The sequence below is a fragment of the Ruditapes philippinarum genome, unplaced genomic scaffold (genome assembly GCF_026571515.1).
Source record: "Ruditapes philippinarum isolate M1 unplaced genomic scaffold, ASM2657151v2 ctg2715_1_1_1_1, whole genome shotgun sequence".
NCBI classification, from domain to species: Eukaryota; Metazoa; Mollusca; class Bivalvia; order Venerida; family Veneridae; genus Ruditapes; species Ruditapes philippinarum.
In genome coordinates this window covers 323686-343295 of record NW_026856692.1, presented here as the reverse complement: position 1 = coordinate 343295, position 19610 = coordinate 323686, and the positions used below count along the sequence as shown (strand labels likewise).

The 19610-nt window shown below is 31.2% G+C and overlaps 1 protein-coding gene across 9 annotated transcripts in view; it reads right to left on the bottom strand.

Annotated features, from left to right (window-relative positions):
* Positions 1-19610, bottom strand: part of LOC132747378 (limbic system-associated membrane protein-like) — a 43518-nt gene that overhangs the window by 16896 nt on the left and 7012 nt on the right. For 7 of the 9 annotated variants that reach the window (XM_060736735.1, XM_060736734.1, XM_060736740.1 and 4 more), the window contains one exon: positions 7554-7595. The exons of the other annotated variants lie outside the window; for them this stretch is intronic. In XM_060736735.1, the coding sequence (XP_060592718.1) occupies positions 7554-7595 (42 nt within the window). The remainder of the gene's footprint in view (positions 1-7553; positions 7596-19610) is intronic. 9 annotated transcript variants of the gene reach the window in all.

The following is a 19610-nucleotide window of genomic DNA, read 5'->3' as shown; positions in this document are numbered from 1 at the left end:
TTTCACAATTTAAGCTGTGATTTTTATTAAATTATATTAAACTGCAGTAACAAAATTACCTTGCGAGTTTTTACATTTGATCTTAAGACCTTTAAAATCAATATATTTAGAACTATTTAATATAGAATCTTGTACGTTATTTATTTTGGGTCCGTCTTTAAAAAATATAATACTGCAAATAAAGTATGTACCAATCTAAAATTGATTGTTATTCTCAAAATATGTTGCCATTGAATATCATAAGAAACGTTTTGAGCAGATAGCTACAGACTATGTACAAGAAGAAATATGATGGTAATAAGATTTCCTAAATGTTGAAATCATTGAGTATGAGGTATTATTCATACAAAATTGGCCTGTTGCCTTTTACGGACCTGTAATTTTACATCGATTTTTCATCTCCGAAAGCTATCATTTACTTCACATGAATAATCGTTCATATCCCGCATTGTTTGTTATATCTCAAACATACATTACGTTGTGGTTTATGCTCACGGTTCCCCGTAAACTAAATAACGATCTTTAAAAGTGTATATTTGAGCATAACCATGAAAGTATAGATATTTCCTATCAAGAAAATAAACGAAAAAAAAAACGTTCAACTATCGTCAAAGAAGAAGTAAGAAATATAAAACAAATACATCATTAAAAGTATTGATATATCAATTAACGACACATACTTTATTTATCTCTTCACCATACACAAAATATTGTCGAACAACAAAATAGCTTAATGATTACGCATAAACGTTCAGCCGCATTACACCAATCTCAAACTTTAATAGCTATGTTTGAGATTTTTTCCCCTTTCAATATTGATTTTAAACGCCAGAAATGGAGCCAAATAACAGTAATATCAAAAATTGAGACATATAACCATTGTGCCTGCGTAACCCATAGAGCGACCATCTATCATCCCAAAGCCGTGCCACATCTTAATATATCAATACGTGTATTTCTTTCTCAATTCAAGATTGTCTAACATAAGAGAACTTAATAAATATCGAGTAGTTTTCTAGGAAATATACTAAATTGATTTATCTTATAACAATGGAATAAATGTGTTTTATGATGCCAAAAGTCGCGTCAAGCATTTTTGTTTATTCAGAAAAAAGGAACAATTTACATTATATGGGAACACGTGATCTTGTTCGGGAAGATTAAGTTTATCATCTTGCCGAATATCGCAGAATATCGTTATCGTCATAAATATCTCTATCAGCATGATTTATGCATGATTCATGCAAAACAACATTTCCTCGTGATTGTTCAGAACTGCAGTCTTGTTTATCATCACAAAAATCCGAACAAAATGGAATTCTTCAGAAGCGGAACTAATAGAAGATATGATTAAGTGAAAGTAGAAGCACAAAAAAGTTTTAACTATTTTAGAAACAAAGAATTCGTAACATCGTTTACACAATTCCATTTAAAACAAAGAAAAATAATTTAATCAAGCGTTCTGATATAACTAAATTAGATTCGTTAAACACGTTTAATTTTTTTTTCTGATTTATATATGCACACGTGTCTCCAAGAGTGAGGATAAATAAAAGATCACCCTCTTTTGCACTGACGAGGTGATAGTGAATGAAATGACATCACCAAAGAAAAAAGCCATTTAATCAAACCTAGGACTCTTCCGTTCGATTACTTTACAAACTTATGAAAACAGGCTATTCAGACCAAAGAAAAGCATCATTCAATTTTTCCTTGTGAGAATTTTCTAATTTCATCCGCTGCGCTTTTCATTGGAGATATCTTAATGTTTGGAGTGGCGTTTATCCTTTCATGGACATCTTCAGTCTTATTGATCGCTCTTCAAAGCGCGTGGCTCCAAGGTGATCCCATATTGGAGATCGCTTCTGTAGACCGTGAAGTGTTCTTAAATCATTCTATCATGCCATCCGCAGGCGGTTCGTTCTCTAGTATCATGGAATGCTATCAAAGCGTCCAGTGATTTGTCAGACAAATATGGGAACAATGATATCTCGATATTGTTCTTATTATATGTAAACAAAAATATCGACGCGAACCTTTTTTAAATACAAATGTATTCTTCCGTGTTGTTATGTTTTTGAATGAAAGCCTTTACTCTGAACAATCATTTCTATAATCATCTGCGATTTGCACTATACTGAAGTGAAAATATAGCTATATCTAATCAAGAAAACAGCATAATCGGCCTTTCGTATTTTTTAATTAAAACATCAAAGTAATAATCAACAGTTATAATTAACAGTATTTATAGTAAATATCTGTTAATAACACAACTGTATTTGTTTTTCGAATACTTAATAGTATATATTTATATATATATACTATTATATATATGCAATTCCACTTATACATTTCTTTGTTTATATATTACAATTTGAGTAAGAGAAGATAGAAGGTAGAGAAATAGCGGTACACATGTAACAATACTTGAAATAATACTGAATGTACTTGATTAGTTCACATCAATACAATTTGTATTCACTATGACCAAAGATATAAATTGTGCGGTGTAATACATGTTAACTCAACGAATGGACCAGACAAAAAAGGCTCTCCTCGTAAAGTTAAACAAATTGTATAGAAACGTGTATAATACATAAATCGGCATGCCTCCAGATTCATGATATTTTTTTGAAAATGTTAAAAATGAATTTAAAAGCAAAACACGGTGAAGTAACCCAAACGAAGCCATTAACATTATCAATGGCACGTTCAACCCGCGTAAAATGCCAAAAAGAGGTAACAATATGCAAAAATAACACATACTGTGTTAGTAACGCAGTAAAAATATTGTTGTAAATACTGAAAAATTAGTCATTAATCGCACAAAACATAAAAATTATTACTTGAATCTTGATTTTTTAAAACTTTTTCTTAAATATTAGTACATTTTTCTCAAGTTTTATTTTATTGACATACTTTGGCTCATCTGGTGGCAAGCTGCTTTAACATAAAATGTTATTAAAATAACATTTTAGACTGATCCATTCGTTAAGCAATTAAACATTGTAGTATGAGACCAGCAAAGTAGAATGTTAAATTACTGCGACTTTGAAATATTATAAATATAAACACGTTTACATTCGGTAGCCCCACCTTGATATAACGGAATATTACGGAACTTGTTTTGTAAATCAGTATAAAAATATTATGAATTCCTCAAAACCAAATATATGCATATTTACTTAATGATCTTTACTTTACTGGACTCATTTCAGTGCGATCGTAGTTTTTTCTGTGAAAGAAAAACCGCAAGGAGTAAACAATACAAATCTGTAAAATCACACAATTGACAATTACAAGATGTGCTTATATATAAAAAAGTTCAGAAGTCGGTGCAGATGAGTATACATGTTATCTGAAAAAGAAAATATAACAGTTATAATTAGTTTACTGTATATACAGGTTAGACACAACAAATCGCGAGTGTAAAAAATTACGGAAATACGGGCCGCATATTTACTACATATCCGCATTATACTGCTCTTACGCTTTAGTTGCGCAGTCAGTGCATACAATTTCAGTATAAACTAAAACCTTGCGAATGAAGTTATGCCGTTTCAATTAAAAAAAAAAAAAAACAACAAAAAACTTCTTTCCTTTTCTGCCTGAACGTTTGCACTCTTAGAAAATTTATGATAAATTCGCTGTCAAAACTTCTCTATAAGGCGATACGGTCATCAGTCATTGAAGGATGAGATTATTAAATTATTTATGTCACGTGGGTACGTCTGATATACACGAGTTATACATCCCCGGCCAACACGAGATGATAATTTTATAATATTCATTCACGTAGAAGTCTCAAACCAACGACAGAAATTTCAAAGTAGTAATTATTGTCAGATTTCATCTAAGTATACTTAAATGTTGTTATAAAGTTAGTTACGAAGTTATCAGCTCACTTTACCTTATCATTTAAAACATGTAAATGTAAGCGTAGCTGATATTAATGTTGTAAATGCTGTAAATCATTATTCTGATACAATTATGTTTAATTTACATAACATCAATATACGAGGGATGATCAAAAATAAACCGGACTGTGACTGTCAATTGAAGAATTTTCAACACATCACTTATTGTTATATATCACACTTAACCGGAAAACAATACCTGTAAACTGATGCTTTATCTAATCTGATAACGTTAAAAACTTGTCCGTTACAGCAAATTCAAAAACCATGGTAACGCATACCCGGCGCAGTGCGTACATTCGCCTTGACACCAGGCGCTTTAAGCTGCGTATATTTTACAATATGGCACATTTAGATTTCAAAATACGCCAAAACGTCATGAACCATATCTTTGACGTTGTCAGTAAAAATGACTTCATTTAAATCATTTTTATATTTGCAACCACAATTCAAACGTCACATGTTAATGAAAAACTCCCGTTAAAATTATGTCGTCTGAATGTCTCGAAAATCGATCAATAAGAAAAATTTGTCAAAAGTAAGACGAGAAACTGTTTAAAACGTAGAAAAAGATTATGGCTATCAAGGGAAAAGTTCCAGAAAGCAACAGCATATTTTTTCATTAGCATAAAAAATTAATTAAGGGTAATAGAGAAATAGAAAACAAGTAAGGGAGAGACGAAAAAAGAAATTTTCAAGGACGTTGGTGACGTCAATCGCCAAGACGTTGAAAAATGACAAGTCTATTGACTGAGGACATTGTCAACGATGTTCGAAGTAGCTACGGGACGGTGCAGTCAACTCTAAGGATTTTAAAATGATAATAGTTAATGCATTAATTACATATATTGTATTCTTGGTTTACAATTGTATCAATTATTTTCTTATTTTACGCAGTAATTTTTTTTTGAGAAATTGTGTCAACAATTAGACAGGTACAGTTCAAACTCGGCTATGCGTTTTATTTATATTAAAATAATGACAATTTTGTTCATAGTTGTATTATCCTTTTATGTTTTCTTATGTATGATACAATATCATTCAGCAACATTATTTTACATTATTTGTAATACAAAATATAGTTTAGTGCATGTGCAATTTTTCCAGCAATCAAGTTACAGAAGGAAAGAACGGAAATTTGCGTCATTACAGGAGTTCTTTATCATCATCCATTCTTTTACGATACAATATGTTACCCACTTGTACAGAAATATATATAGGCAGTGGATCCGCCGCATCAACAATATGACTGTTCCACTTATTGGCATACTATGTGAATGAGTAAAAAACTACTCCGTTAGGGAAAATACGCTTGTGACGTCGTTAACGTCAATTTCAAAGTTATACCGTGCGCCGCATTGCTTTACATGTACATGACACTAACTGCATAACTTTTTTATTTGTTTATATTTCTTGTTGGTATTTTTTGTATCATTTAGGGAATAGATTCCGATTTATGTTCCGTGTATTTTTATGTAAATTCATTAAACAGGTAACGAATCATTTACAAAGTCCGGTTAATTTTTGATCATCCCTCGTATTAGTGTAAAAGATTGTGAAATCTTAGGATCAACAAGATCACTAGAGATAAAAAAAACTGTTGCTGTTAGGACATTTACGTCTGGTGCAGTTGTTTTTTTTCTTTTGGTTTTGCATCGCACCAACATAGTATGGGCCATACATGTATAGCGACTTTCCTTCTTACATGGTGGAGAAAGAACTCAGGTGCCCCTCCGTGCATTATTTCAATTATGAGCGGGTACCCGAGTAAAACCACCGGCGTTCTGTTAGATAGCTTCCTAACATGAATGAATCTAGAGTCCCTAGCGGAACTCGAACATACACTGGTGAGGGGCAAGTGATTTGAATGCAGCGACCGTAACCACTTAGCCATGGACGGCCCATACACGTTCATTTAACATTTACAGCTAAATAACTATAATCTATTCTATATAATACTTCGAGCACCCTGTCGTAAAAGCTGTAGCAAAATATTTCAAACGATTTAAAGAATTGAGTAAGACCACGTGTAGCGAAGCTAATTATGAAAAAAAAATCAAATTAATATTTATTTACAGCATTTGTAACAAATTGTACCTCACGCGGTTAATTTCTATATAGAAAAGTACTTTTAAAGATGTCAAGAGTGCTTTTGATGATTCGTTTATTCTAGTAATTACTCGTTTCATTTATAATGTTCTAAATAACATGCAGGCTTTTAATTTGTATTCTCAAAGACCAGTGTAAGATATCATATTAATTAATTTTCCGATAATCGAAGAGCCGCCCCGTGGCCATTTTCAAACATGTGTCTTGTTCCCATTCATTAAACGTGCTAGGCTTTCCTCAATCCTATTATCTATTTCTCTAAAACCATTCCTTTACCTCCGTATGCTTTATTTGCCTTAATTTGCAGTTTATTATTTACATTTCTTTTACAATTTCCTATAAATTCATGTAAACACACATCAAACTGAGTCTTTGTGGCAAACAAACAGATGAGCATGTTCCCTCATAATTATAATTGATTTCTAGTGTTTTAGTTGTTAAACAGGAGAATTTACGACAGTAATCAAGGCCCCTGTATAAAGTTCTCTGATCAATGGTATAGTCGACGTGGCACTGGAACAGAATATCTCATCCTGAATTATATATTAGTTTCTCCGTAGGAAATTTCTTATCATCTGTCAAAAATTATGCCAACTTCCATATTTGGTGTAAAATTACATTGTTCTGTCTGCAGTGTCAAAGTTACTTCTACAATTTCTTATACAGAAGACAAATATTTGAACAGAGGCTATTGACAATGTCTTTTCGGTCATAGAACGCACGATCAAGATTAACTGCAAATCTATATTTATTCTTATTGCACATTTATGACTTAATATTCGCTTTAGGACAGCACTGAATATTTTATGAAAAACCTTGTGTTTTTATGGTTTATCATGTCTCTAGTTTTTTCCTTTTATGTTATTCTTATAAGAAAGTATATTAAGACTTTAAATTCAATCTGTTTATAATTACTAAACAATTATTACGCAACATGATTATTTGAACGGTCATCCGCATCATTCAAGCCTCGAAGAAGTTCAGTAACATTTTCGGCGTTTATATATATATCAACTTACATTTTGTGTATTCAAATATATAAATTTCAAACGAATATAAAGAGATGAGTAACACTGAAAAGATTACAGAATTAGAGGTAGGCAGTAGGAAGAGGAGATATTAGAATATAGGTAGAGCATAGAGAGAGATATATATGTAGATATACAAGTAGGAACAACAACTCGCTGCAAGCATGCATAGATATTGTGTCGAACGCTTGCCCGCAATGGACCACGCAAGTAAAGAACGTAGATGACAAATGAATTTTGTATGTAACCTTATGTCAAATATTCTGTATTAATAATAACAAAAAGACATCAATCAAATTCAGATAAATGTTTCTATATGATTCCATTTGAAAGAGTACTTAGCTCAAGAATTTGAATTATAAAAAGACTGTTATTCAAAATATGACCACCAATGATTTTAGCGGGGGGAAAACCCACAAAATTATCAATTAAAAAAAGGAACTTTGCACTAAATTCATTTGCCATCAGTATCAGGTCAATAATTCGCTTCATTGGCTACCTATACTCTCAAAACTAGGTATATTTTCAGCTGCAAGCAATCCTGAAATGCAAAGGTATATAATTACTATAATGTAGGTAAGTTCAGTAAGGTATATTTATGATTTAGCAGATACTTAGACTGTATAAATATAGATAGGAAAAACAACACAAGAAATTGTTACACTATAACCAGGAATAAGAAAAGTACAGCTTAGATTAAAGAGTACGAAGGTATTATATTTTGACAGTACTAGATATATTATCAAGTAAAAATCTAGATAAAATGTAATTATAAAAATCTGTTTTTCTATTAATTTTTAATGTACTTCTGTAAAATGTAATCCGAAACTTAAATCAATTGTAAACAGCACAGATATGACGAGGACTTCTACCAAACACTTATCATAATAGTAAATATCAAGTGTTTAGTCTCATGTTGCCAATGGAAAACAATTAACTTCTATTAAAAGCCAACAATAGGCGTTTACAGATTTATATATCTTCAAAGTTGAATAATGATCAATATCGTATATGAGATCATCACCGCCAAACTATACAGTGTATAAATGATAATTACTTTAAAGCGATTATATCGGAAAACTATTATTATTACAGGCAATATGTCAATCTAATATCAAGAAAGAGACATATTTAATTTGATTAATAACAAAATGGCTCTAAAGATCCTTAAAATTGATACAGCCATGAGAAAATAAAAATTAGGAGCACATTTGTTGAAAACGTATATCAGCTAAATTGTGATACGTATTACTGATCTTAATTTAAGTATTATTTGTATCATAGCGATGATAAATTGTGTATATACATATCATGTCTTTATATGCTTATAAATCTACAATTGACAAACGGAAGGAAGGCCGATCGTGTTTTACTGGACAATAAGCCGTACAATGAATGTTTTATTATTTTTATATAAATGTGAAAGATTCTAAAATTGATTTTAGTCTGTATATTTGCAAGTGGGTGTAAGCTATATGCAATATATTCAACCCTTATTACTTCTGTATATCCCGGTTCGCTAATCCAAAATATAATATAACAAAAAATAATAAAAAGAATTTTTTTAAAAGAATCGGAACTACATGTATTTCAAGGCATGTGTATTGTACCGGGTCTAGTATATCTCAATCCGTAAAAATACACATAAATATGCACAAATTATAACAAATAACAATTTTGTTGACAACATCTTCTAAGACACTAGGCCATTATAATGAATTCTAACACGACCCGCATTTTTCCCTATTGAACATAGAAGAACAGAAAGTGTGTGTTATTATGCAACAGATGCACAGTTTGACGTTCTATATTTAGACATGTGACGTAATCATTATACACGCGACGTAACCACTAAAAATCCGACGCGCTGAAAATAAGTACGGAAACAAATCAGGCGCAATTTTGCTTAGCTATCAAGTACGGCAACATTTATTTGTTGATGTCGTGTTAGAATCGAAATAATATATCCAAATTAGTGATTTTATCGCTTGATAACATCACTGTTTGTCGTTCGGATGCGCATCATTATATCACTCGGGCTACGCCCTCGTGATATAATTCCTCGCATCCGAACTCCAAACAGTGATGTTATTGAGCGATAAAATCACTGTTTGGGATATATTATTTCTTAAATAGCATCAAAATGTTAGTTTTAATATGAATACAATCTGAATATTACTGTTACATTTTGGATGAAGTATTTTTCAAAAATCGATCCGGCATTCCAGTTGTGTATGTTTTATTGTTTAAATATTTTTAAATAATAAAAACAAACGATAAAAAACCAACACCAACTTATGTCGAAAGGTGCACTTTTAAGTGTTATTTGTTCTTTAAAAAAACAACAACAAACAAACCCCCTCCCCGAACTCATAAAGTTCCGAATATAAAAAAATGGAATAGTTATTATTGTATGGCGTCATACGGAAAAAGTGATAATATTTCTTTAGAAAAAGTCCCCCAAAGGACATTTTAAACGTTGTATTTAACTCATTTAATTACAAGACACTTGTTAAAGAATATCATGTACAAAATTCTGTAATATGTGATCTCCTAACAGGCACTTTGGAAACACGCTTTAAAATTTCATGTTAAAACAATTACTTTGACGTCATTTTAAACTTCTAAAAAAAGATGATTGAGGCATTTATCGTTTATTTTCAGGGAAAATGTTTAATATTTCACATTAAAGTATTTTACGACAGTGAACATGGAGTCTATGAGACTCTGAGTCATTTCCCCCCAAAAAATATATAAAAAATAGAACAAGGTGCGACTTAGTGGGATTGAATAAACGATTTTACTTAAATTGTCATGATTATTAATTTTCTTTTTGTTTCAAATCTCAATTCCTATAGGTGTTCAATCAATTATTATATGATTCAGTGAAACTGAAGTAAAATTACGAACATAAGAAATTACAATTTCATTAATGAAATATGATGATTTAAAAACTACAAATATATAAGTACTGAATGTCATAACAGATTTGATATTCCATCATTATTATTGGGGAACGTTTTTCTGTTATCATTTTATATAAATAGGTCAGTCTATATTACATAAATACTGCACATGTCATTCGTTAAGTATGAAATGCGTAGATAGTACAAATGTCATAATATATTGCACGGAATAATTTACATTCTCACTTCCGATTAGTTACAAAATGGTGTACAAGTCAAATGTACGAGCTATTTGTCACCTTTTTTCTCGGCGACATATATTCTTGCACAGCAGACTGGCGTTTCCGTTAGTTTTACCCATGCCGGAAATTTCATCTGGCATGGGGGGTTCCAGATGAGTCGCGTGCTGTGAATATCCGTCCCTCGGTCACCCGCCCATGGGCGGTAACTCGGCAAGCCTCGTTACCGCCCAATGGGCGGGTCACCTCGGGACGGATATTCCGATCCGAACCGCAAAATATGACAGATATTATAAATCCGTTACTATGTTATTATAAAAAAAAGCCGAAAATATGATGAATTTTAAAACAAAAGAAGTGTTTATTGTGTAAATTTACAAAGAATATTTGCGTATAAATTAACAAAGAAATAGATAATTTATTGTAAGCATTATAAATCATTACTAAAATGGAATTATTACAATTTCATGTTATCTTAGGTAATTTTGTTGATGATACTGTAGTGAATTTGTTAGCGAAGATAAACGTTCAGCAAACTTGTTAGTTTGTTGTTGTTGATTTTGTTTGTTAGAATACTCCAATGTGTAACATTTTAATTTTGAATTTAATTATTTCTAAATTAATAACATTTCAACAACTTCATTGAAATGCGCTGTAATGTTTTGCAAAGCAGCGTTATTCAGATTAACAATACGAATTCCTAATATGTAAAATATGGATAAGCCACCACAAAGAGAATTTCATGGTCTAATGGATATAAATAAAAAGTCTAAAGACGAAAGGAAGATATTTGCTTTTATGCCAACTGTTGTCTATGTTGCATTGGAACACATTAAAACTAATCATGTAGAAAATGTATTCACCAATCTTTACTAGTTTGCATAATTTTGATTAAGAAATACTTGATTTAGTGGATACAGATGGTTATTACGCAAGGATCTTGTCCACATCAACAAGCATTAGATCAAGTGCAGATATTTTTATTGATTCACTCATTTGAAATTTAAATTACCACTTATGCTACAATTAATACGAATGTCTAAACTCCCAATCGGGCACGATATTGATCGGGAAGTCGGAGTTCAACAAGGCGTTTGTATCCCTCTGGATTTATATCTACATATTATAACAAAAACCTGACGCTTAGTGTCTGTTTTGGCGTGAGCAAAGAATTAAACTGACAGTTATTCATAGCCAAGGGAATGTGCTTTTATCGCCGTTTTAATTGTAATAATTCGCTACAAGGAGCCACAAATCAATTATTGTTTTTGCAAGCGCCTTCTTGTAGTTATTTTTCTCTGGCAACAAATGCGTTTTATTTTTAGATACTATGTAAATACACATTTAATAATTTTAATCGACATGACAGAAATTCAGGAAATTGATTTTCTAACATTCTCTAAAAGCTATGTTATGAATGCTGTAAAGTGTTATCAAATATATTGAGGGGATTTATACCACCCACTATCAACACTTTGTTTTATCAATGATAGCAATTAACAAATAATTGTAATGCACATTGACAGAAAATTTAATCATATTAGTTTTATATCTACACACATCTAATGATTTTTTTTATTATTAGTTTTATAGTAACATATATTTATATTTTAATATAACATATAATTTTAATATTTGTTAAATATCTATCTACTGTTAGCTTGTACAGGAAAAGTATTGATAAATTAGTGAACGGAAACCCGTTTTAGGCCGCCCAAAATGGTAACATAAATACAATGTATGTGGCATTCACGATTTGATTGGAAAGGAAATTTCCAGGTATTAAAAACTGACATCCGTGCACATTTTACAAGAATAGTAAGTTTTATCTGTTCTTGATACTATACTGTTAATTTCTTTGCATAAGAACACATTTTTATGTGAAGAGCACAAACACACACTATTTTCTATAAAGCCGCTTAATTAGAAATACTAGCTCTTAAAAATCAACTTTGTAGTTCGCCGACAATTAATCGGATTCCACAATTTATAACAATGTCCCTGTACGTTCATAATTGCTACGACATGATGATTCTCAATGCACTAATTAAAATAATGAGAGTTTTCTTGTTTACAGGAACAGTAAATGAATGCAAGCAATAAAATCTGATTATATTCAGGAGTAATTATAAAGAAAAATAAGACAATGTTTTAAATTTATACATGTTCATAAATCAATTTTGTGGGATAGAATTTCGTTGGGCAGTCATTATGTTAAAGTCCTAACACATACATTCTACAAAATAAGGACTTAATTAATTTGTGTATTTTCCCTTCATTTATTTCTCCTTTTGGGGGGTGGGTGGTGGTTGGGGATAAGTGTGGTCTTATAAACTTCGTCTTATTTTGTATTGAGTATTCGTTTAAAGAACGCGCGAATTTGACCTTTATAAGACATGAAAAGCGACGACGTTTGCCGAATGACAACGGATGTGTGAAAAAGTTTATTATCATATATTTTTTTCATATTGTAGTTAAAAGCAGACTGGATGTTAACGTCCTAATATGCAACGTTCTGTTACTCTGAGGGAATACTTTAAATTCAGGGGAGTTAATTCATCAGTAACGCAAATGAATTCCAAAGTTTTTATTCTTATTTAAATCAGCCATATGCTCGCTAGACAGTATTTACAGACCGTTATTACATAACTTATGTTCTGTAGTCTATATTGTTAATTGATTTTCATAGAAGGTGGCGGTCCCAGGTTTTCACTTTATAACACAAGCAAACAATCAATATGTACCAGAAACTTGACTCCCTGCGAAATAGATGTATTTTGTCACACAAAAAGCCAGACGACATTGTTCATATTTGCCTAGACATTACGCTGCCCTATGTAAAACGGGTTTCCAAATTTTCAAACATTAACACTTGCATAGCACATTCAATAAAATACATTAATGTATTTATATACACAAATTCGTCAAACAGGTCATCACATATTTCCAGACTAGTTCCTCCAATCTAACAGAATAGCCATCTTTTGAACAGGAACTTATTTACTCTATACTTGTTTATATGTAAGGAACACGACTTAATGTAAAAACTATTCAAAAAGAGTACAGAAATAAGCCACAGGGGATCAGCAAACAAACTACCACTATTGTTAGGTTTTAAAAGCTGTCTTGCTTGTACGGCGCAGGTCTTTTGAAAATATACAATGTACAAAATTGAGTCGCGACAATGAAAACAATCTATAAACTTTATTTCGGAGTATTTATAATATTCAAATATATTTACTATAAGAACATTACACACTTAAATGAAGGAACAGGTCGATAAGTTATTATATTGTCTGGTAAGTATTTTAGATCTAAAGACATCACATGTGGAGTACCTGTACAAAAGCATTTTGAATATTATGGTGGAATATTTCTGACAACAATTTCATACTTAATGAGTACGTTAGTTATTTTACTATCTACTAAAGGGTATAACGCTTTATCAAATGAAATGTGTCTTTTATAAAATTTATTAACAATAAAATTATATAATTTCCATAATGGTCAATTTTTAAAAACAGTTGTAACACAGAATGTCCCTCTTATTTAACTACATGAATAAAGTACGTAAACAAAAATTCAAAATAAAATGTTCAAGGACATAATGCTATGCTGTTACTTTAAATAGCGTTAAAAAACCGTTAACACTCATTTGGTGCAAGCATGCAACATTCGCTTTAAAGAAAAGATACTTTCATATTTGTTTCATACAGCCATTTCGGAGGTATACTTTGTTCAAAAATTAAAACAATATTTTTTGCAGCAGATATACAGCTTTATACACTTTAATTTTCGTTTTAATAAAGAATGATATATTTTCTGTTAAATAGTTATGTGACGAATAAATTAATCAGACATGTGTCCGAAACTTCCGGCAACACTTTACAATTAAATAAAACATAAGTATATGCTTATCTATAACACATTTGTAAGAGTTTGCTATGCACTAAGTATCAGACAATTATCTCTGTAACTAGATAAATGTTCATTTACTTTATAATGTGGAAATCTTTGGGCCAAGTCAAGTGAATTTTTCTTTTATTACTCGCAATTCATGTTATTTAAACAGTTATTAAATATAAACATGTTTGCATTAATAAAGCGAACATCAATTTTGCTCCACTGTAAAATAGACTGACTTCTTTAAAAAATTATTTTGCAATGCTTTAAGTGGCACTAACATTTCAAACAGATGAAATTTGACAATTTCACACTCCCAAACTCTACTCTATTCTAAACAAAGTGTTTATGCACGCAAAGCCTCCTTTAAAAATGACAGAAATTACATAAAATGAGCAAAACCTCTTCTTTCTGGCAAAATATCACTTTTGAATATGAATTTGATTTTTTTTTTGGAAAATTGAATGTTGTATTCTATTTTTATGACTAAATTTTAATATATTTTTCAACTTAATATTCATTCGTCATCATGTAAATTGATTGTTCATGTTATGAATATTATTAAAATACTGGCTTGTTATTACATTTTTATTATTCTATATATACATTTTTTACTATATAATTTAAAGTTTTGCGGAACATGAGATCACTATCTTCAATTAATAAACGATGATATACTATACATTTATTTTACTTAAATATTTATTAGAAGAAATGTTTGGATTTGATTTTCAGTCTTGAACAGCAACTGTTCCGTGTTTGTTAATAATTATGGTGTACTGTCATTATGGTGTACCGTTATTGTGGTGTACTGAAATTGTGCACTGTATTTGTGGTGTTCTGTAAATGTGGTTTAAAGTAGTAATAGTGTTCTGTAAATGTGGTGTACAGTAGTAATGGTGTTCTGTAAATGTGGTGTACACTAGTAATGGTGTTCTGTAAATGTGGTGTAAACTAGTAATGGTGTTCTGTAAATGTGGTGTACACTATTAATGGTGTTCTGTAAATGTGGTGTACACTAGTAATGGTATTCTGTAAATATGGTGTACACTAGTAATGGTGTTCTGTAAATGTGATGTACACTAGTAATGGTGTTCTGTAAATGTGGTGTACACTATTAATGGTGTTCTGTAAATGTGGTGTACACTAGTAATGGTGTTCTGTAAATGTGCTGTACACTATTAATGGTGTTCTGTAAATGTGGTGTACACTAGTAATGGTGTTCTGTAAATGTGCTGTACACTATTAATAGTGTTCTGTAAATGTTGTGTTCACTAGTAATGGTGTTCTGTAAATGTGCTGTACACTATTAATAGTGTTCTGTAAATGTTGTGTACTGTTATAATGGTGTGCTGTAATTGTGGTGTACTGTAAGTATGGTTTGCTGAAATTGTTTGTACAGTTATAGTGGTATACTGTATTTCTGGTGTATTTTATATACAAGTTTGGTGTACTGAAATTGTTTGTACAGTTATAATCGTGATCTGTATTTATGGTGTATTTTAAGTACTTTAGTATGGTTTATATTTATAATTACTCGTATTGTGGTGCACTGCAATTTTGGCTTATTGTACTTTTATTGTGGTGTACTATTTTCGTAGTTTACTATAAGTATAGTGTTTAGTTATTGTGGTGTACTGCAAGTATACTTCAGCTTTCATGTAAATGACAGTTACATTTTGGACGTTACAACAAATATATAAACTGTTTTAGGTATAAATTATTTTCAGCTTTGTCTAAAGTCTAAGGAGTGTTTCAGTTAAGTGATGAAGAGATGTAATCTGCACGAGTTTTCCAGCTAGAATTTTCGTGTAACTAGGTATAATATAACGTGAGTTTTCATGTCAAGAGATATAACTTCCAAGCATATGTCAAGAGATATAACTTCCAAGTATTTTCTGTCATGGGATTTTAACGTGCGCAAGTTTTCCTGTCATGAGGTATAACCTGAACACGAGTTCTCTTCCATGAGGTAAATCTGCACGAGTTATCGTGTAATTTGGATGATCATAAAGATATAACTCCGTGACGGTAACAATTTTACCACGAACACGTGGAGGCCTCTGCGGAATCTTTTTAACAAAACTTTTAAATTTTAAAACATCGGCGTTGTTTGACATTCCGTGTAGAAAAAATAATTGAAATCAAACTAGGTTATAAAAAATTTCAAAATGGCATTAAGTTTAATAAAAACATTCAACGCAGAATGCGCCAGATTGAATTAGTTCGTATCATAATTATATGATAGATTGACGACTGAAAAGTGGTCTTTAAAATGCTCTTCTATCTTCAATATCTTGAGTTCAAAAGTATTTATTTAGATTTGATATGAATGGCTTTTAATGAGAAATGATAACATATACGTTGTATAAAATAGACCCTCTGAAGTGTTAAACGCTCGACCCATACAATGGGCGTATAAGTTTTCAAACAACCACATGACTGACCTATTTTCAAGTTGAATTCATTGTAAAGTATGCCGTATTTTATCATATCATACATTAAGAAATCAGTATCTTATTTCAGAAACGACCATGTTTTCTACAGACTAGGTGGTGTATATTCGTGCTTATCTCCAGCAGTTTTAGAAATTGTAATAGAACTTTAGAAATCTACGGAAGAACAAAAAGGGCATTGTCTTTTCTTATACTTTACATTATCAAGATATGTTTTTGGAAAAAAATTGAACAAATAACTGTTGTTATCGCATGGCTGTGAGCTTTTCCTTTGTTCTTTCCAACCCATTATACTCAGTACACTTCAATAAGCATTTCAAAACTGTATTGATATATAACAGTACAGTTTTTTCATTGATTCATATAGGAAAAAAACTCGACTGTTATATATCGGTCGAGTTTTTTTCGCACCTTGTATATATCAATACAGTTTTTTCATAGAGGCTCCAATGGGACAGTGGTAACGACCATTCCCAGTAGCAAAAAAAAAAACAAACAAAAAAACATAAGATAATAAAAAAATGAAATCAATAAAATAAATATATAAATACAATGAAAAATATAAACAAAGATAATTAATGAAATGAAAAAAGCCCTTTAATCTTAAATCAATCTTGGTAACAGTATACAATCCGCCTCTTATATTGGATGTCTTTTGCATATTTTTTTTGCGGCAGCGAAAACAACTTGAAAAACTGCCTTATGATAAATAACTGTAATGTAGCTAATTAATTTATTTATTTGTTTCTATACAAAAAAGAAAACATTATGCCATTGCGATAAAACAGTTATAGTATATGAAACTCGTTAGTTACGGGGGTATAACACTGGCTGGGGCGACATCTCGGGATGTTTCTGCAAAAAAATTGTCTCGGCCTAACGGCCTCGCCATTTTTTAGCAGAAACACCCCTTGATGTCGCCCCAGCCAGTGTTATACCCTCGTAACTATCTCGTTTCATGTACTATAACTATTACTTAAAATACCAGTTATGTGAAGCATTTCAGATAATCGTGTACGATATTAAATGTTACATGTATATCTGGATGGTAACCAGATAAATTATACATGTATGTTATTCGGACTCGGCAAATGGTCTCACCCGTGTTCGGAATTAGACCCAACCCGTTGTAGTCTAGAAAGTAGATCTTTTAATTTTTGAAGTGGCCCAATCTAAGTTCTCACTAGTTTGATTTGTCATAATTAAAGTGTATTTATTGCATATGTGAAGTTTTTGTGTGGTTTGATGACTTTAAAAGTTTTTTTAGTATTTTCCAGGAGCTCATTTATTGACGGAAAGTATTAAAGATGTACTACCCACCAGCAGTCGTGAGTTTTTTAAAGTGGTGCATTTAAACAGTGTTACAACAGAATAAAGATTTCTGAAACAAGTAGATGGCTAACAAATATTTCGGGCCTCATTTGACTAACATAGTGTTGATGTTTAAAATTGAAGACAGTATTGAATTCATCAACAAAAGTAGGAACGAGAATAAAGCCTCGAATGTTACTGATTTACTATAGAACAAAGAGTAGGAAAATTCATTAGGCCGGGACCAAATGTGGGTTTTTCCAAGCTAACTTCATGGTTATTGTTAAAGCTTTACGGTACACTAGCAGTTACAACAGATAAGCCAACCTGATGCTCTTATTTTCAAAGTTGTAACTGAAAAGGTTCGTACCCCCGCATTAGCTTGGTAAAACCCAAAATATTGTTAATTCTGTAGTAAGTCTACCGCTTTTTATTTACATTGTTTTTACACTTGTTGAATTTATTTACTAGCCTAGTTTCTCTATGAAAATATGTGTATCTTTTGTTCTAGTTATTTTATGTAAATCTTTGCGAAAATTATAAAATTAGTGCTTTTTAAAATAATTACGTCTATATATACACACAAAACAGTTATAATTATGACGTCTATTAACTTAGACGTCTGTCTGGTACGTTTACGTCATTTCTTTTATTTATCAACTGTTTGAACTTATTAAAGCGAAACATGCTTTGATCAATTGTGTTAGTTTTTTTTTTTTTGTCTTTTTATCCTATCATTGTTTTTTTGTACAGCAAAATTATCATAATGAGTTGTTATATTGTTAGTTTTGTAGATATGTGTATATATAACCAATTCAAGTCTGTATGCAACCGCTGGAATATAAACGGTGGAATAGTCGTACGAGCATCAATGAGCGTCTCCTACTGTTAATGGGGCCAATCAGTTTTCTAAGAAACTTTTCACTATGAACCAGCTGCGACAACTGATGTCCGTTCATTGATTGGTAAATGATTTAAAGCTCCCACTACTGTGGGATATTCTATTTTTAAATCATACCACAACATGAACGTGCATAGAACCTAATAGGGAAATAGGAAAACAAATTATTGAAAAAAAAAGAAGAAAAGGGAAGAACAAAAAATTATATAGCCCTATCCAGCAGTCGGTTATTTGTTTTGACAGGCAGCTGGGTATTTGTAAAATTTAGGCGGAAATAATATCTAGAAAACGGTTATGCACTAGCCGTTTGGTACCGCCATCCTTAAAACGATGTTTTAAGACCCACTGATACAAGCAAAACAAAAGAAAAATACAGTCATCTTACAAATCAAAGATAGAAAAAGAAGATAACCGGAGAAGCATGTGCATTTGTCTATTCGTCGGTCCATCTGTCCGCCCCTTTAACTTTCCAAAATATAGGTAGGATAAATAAGAAAAAAAATTATATAGATTTACCTATATACCTAAATCTGTGTTTTTTCCAACACTGAATGTAAAACAGTAAATAAAAAATAAACAGTAGGATATTGTATTTTATATTTCACTCCGTTCTTATCATATGTAACACGCCATGAGAGTTGTAGATACGCATTCCGTATAACATTCTGCATTTTTGTACTGTATCATGGGTCAAGTTTATTTTTGTATTTCTCAAAGTACTTGATAACACTGGATGTTGTTTACTCATGGGTGTTTTGTTAACTTGGCGAAAGAGTGTTAATAATTGAAAATATACTCTACTTATATTTACATACGTGCCAAAAACAACACTCACAAAAA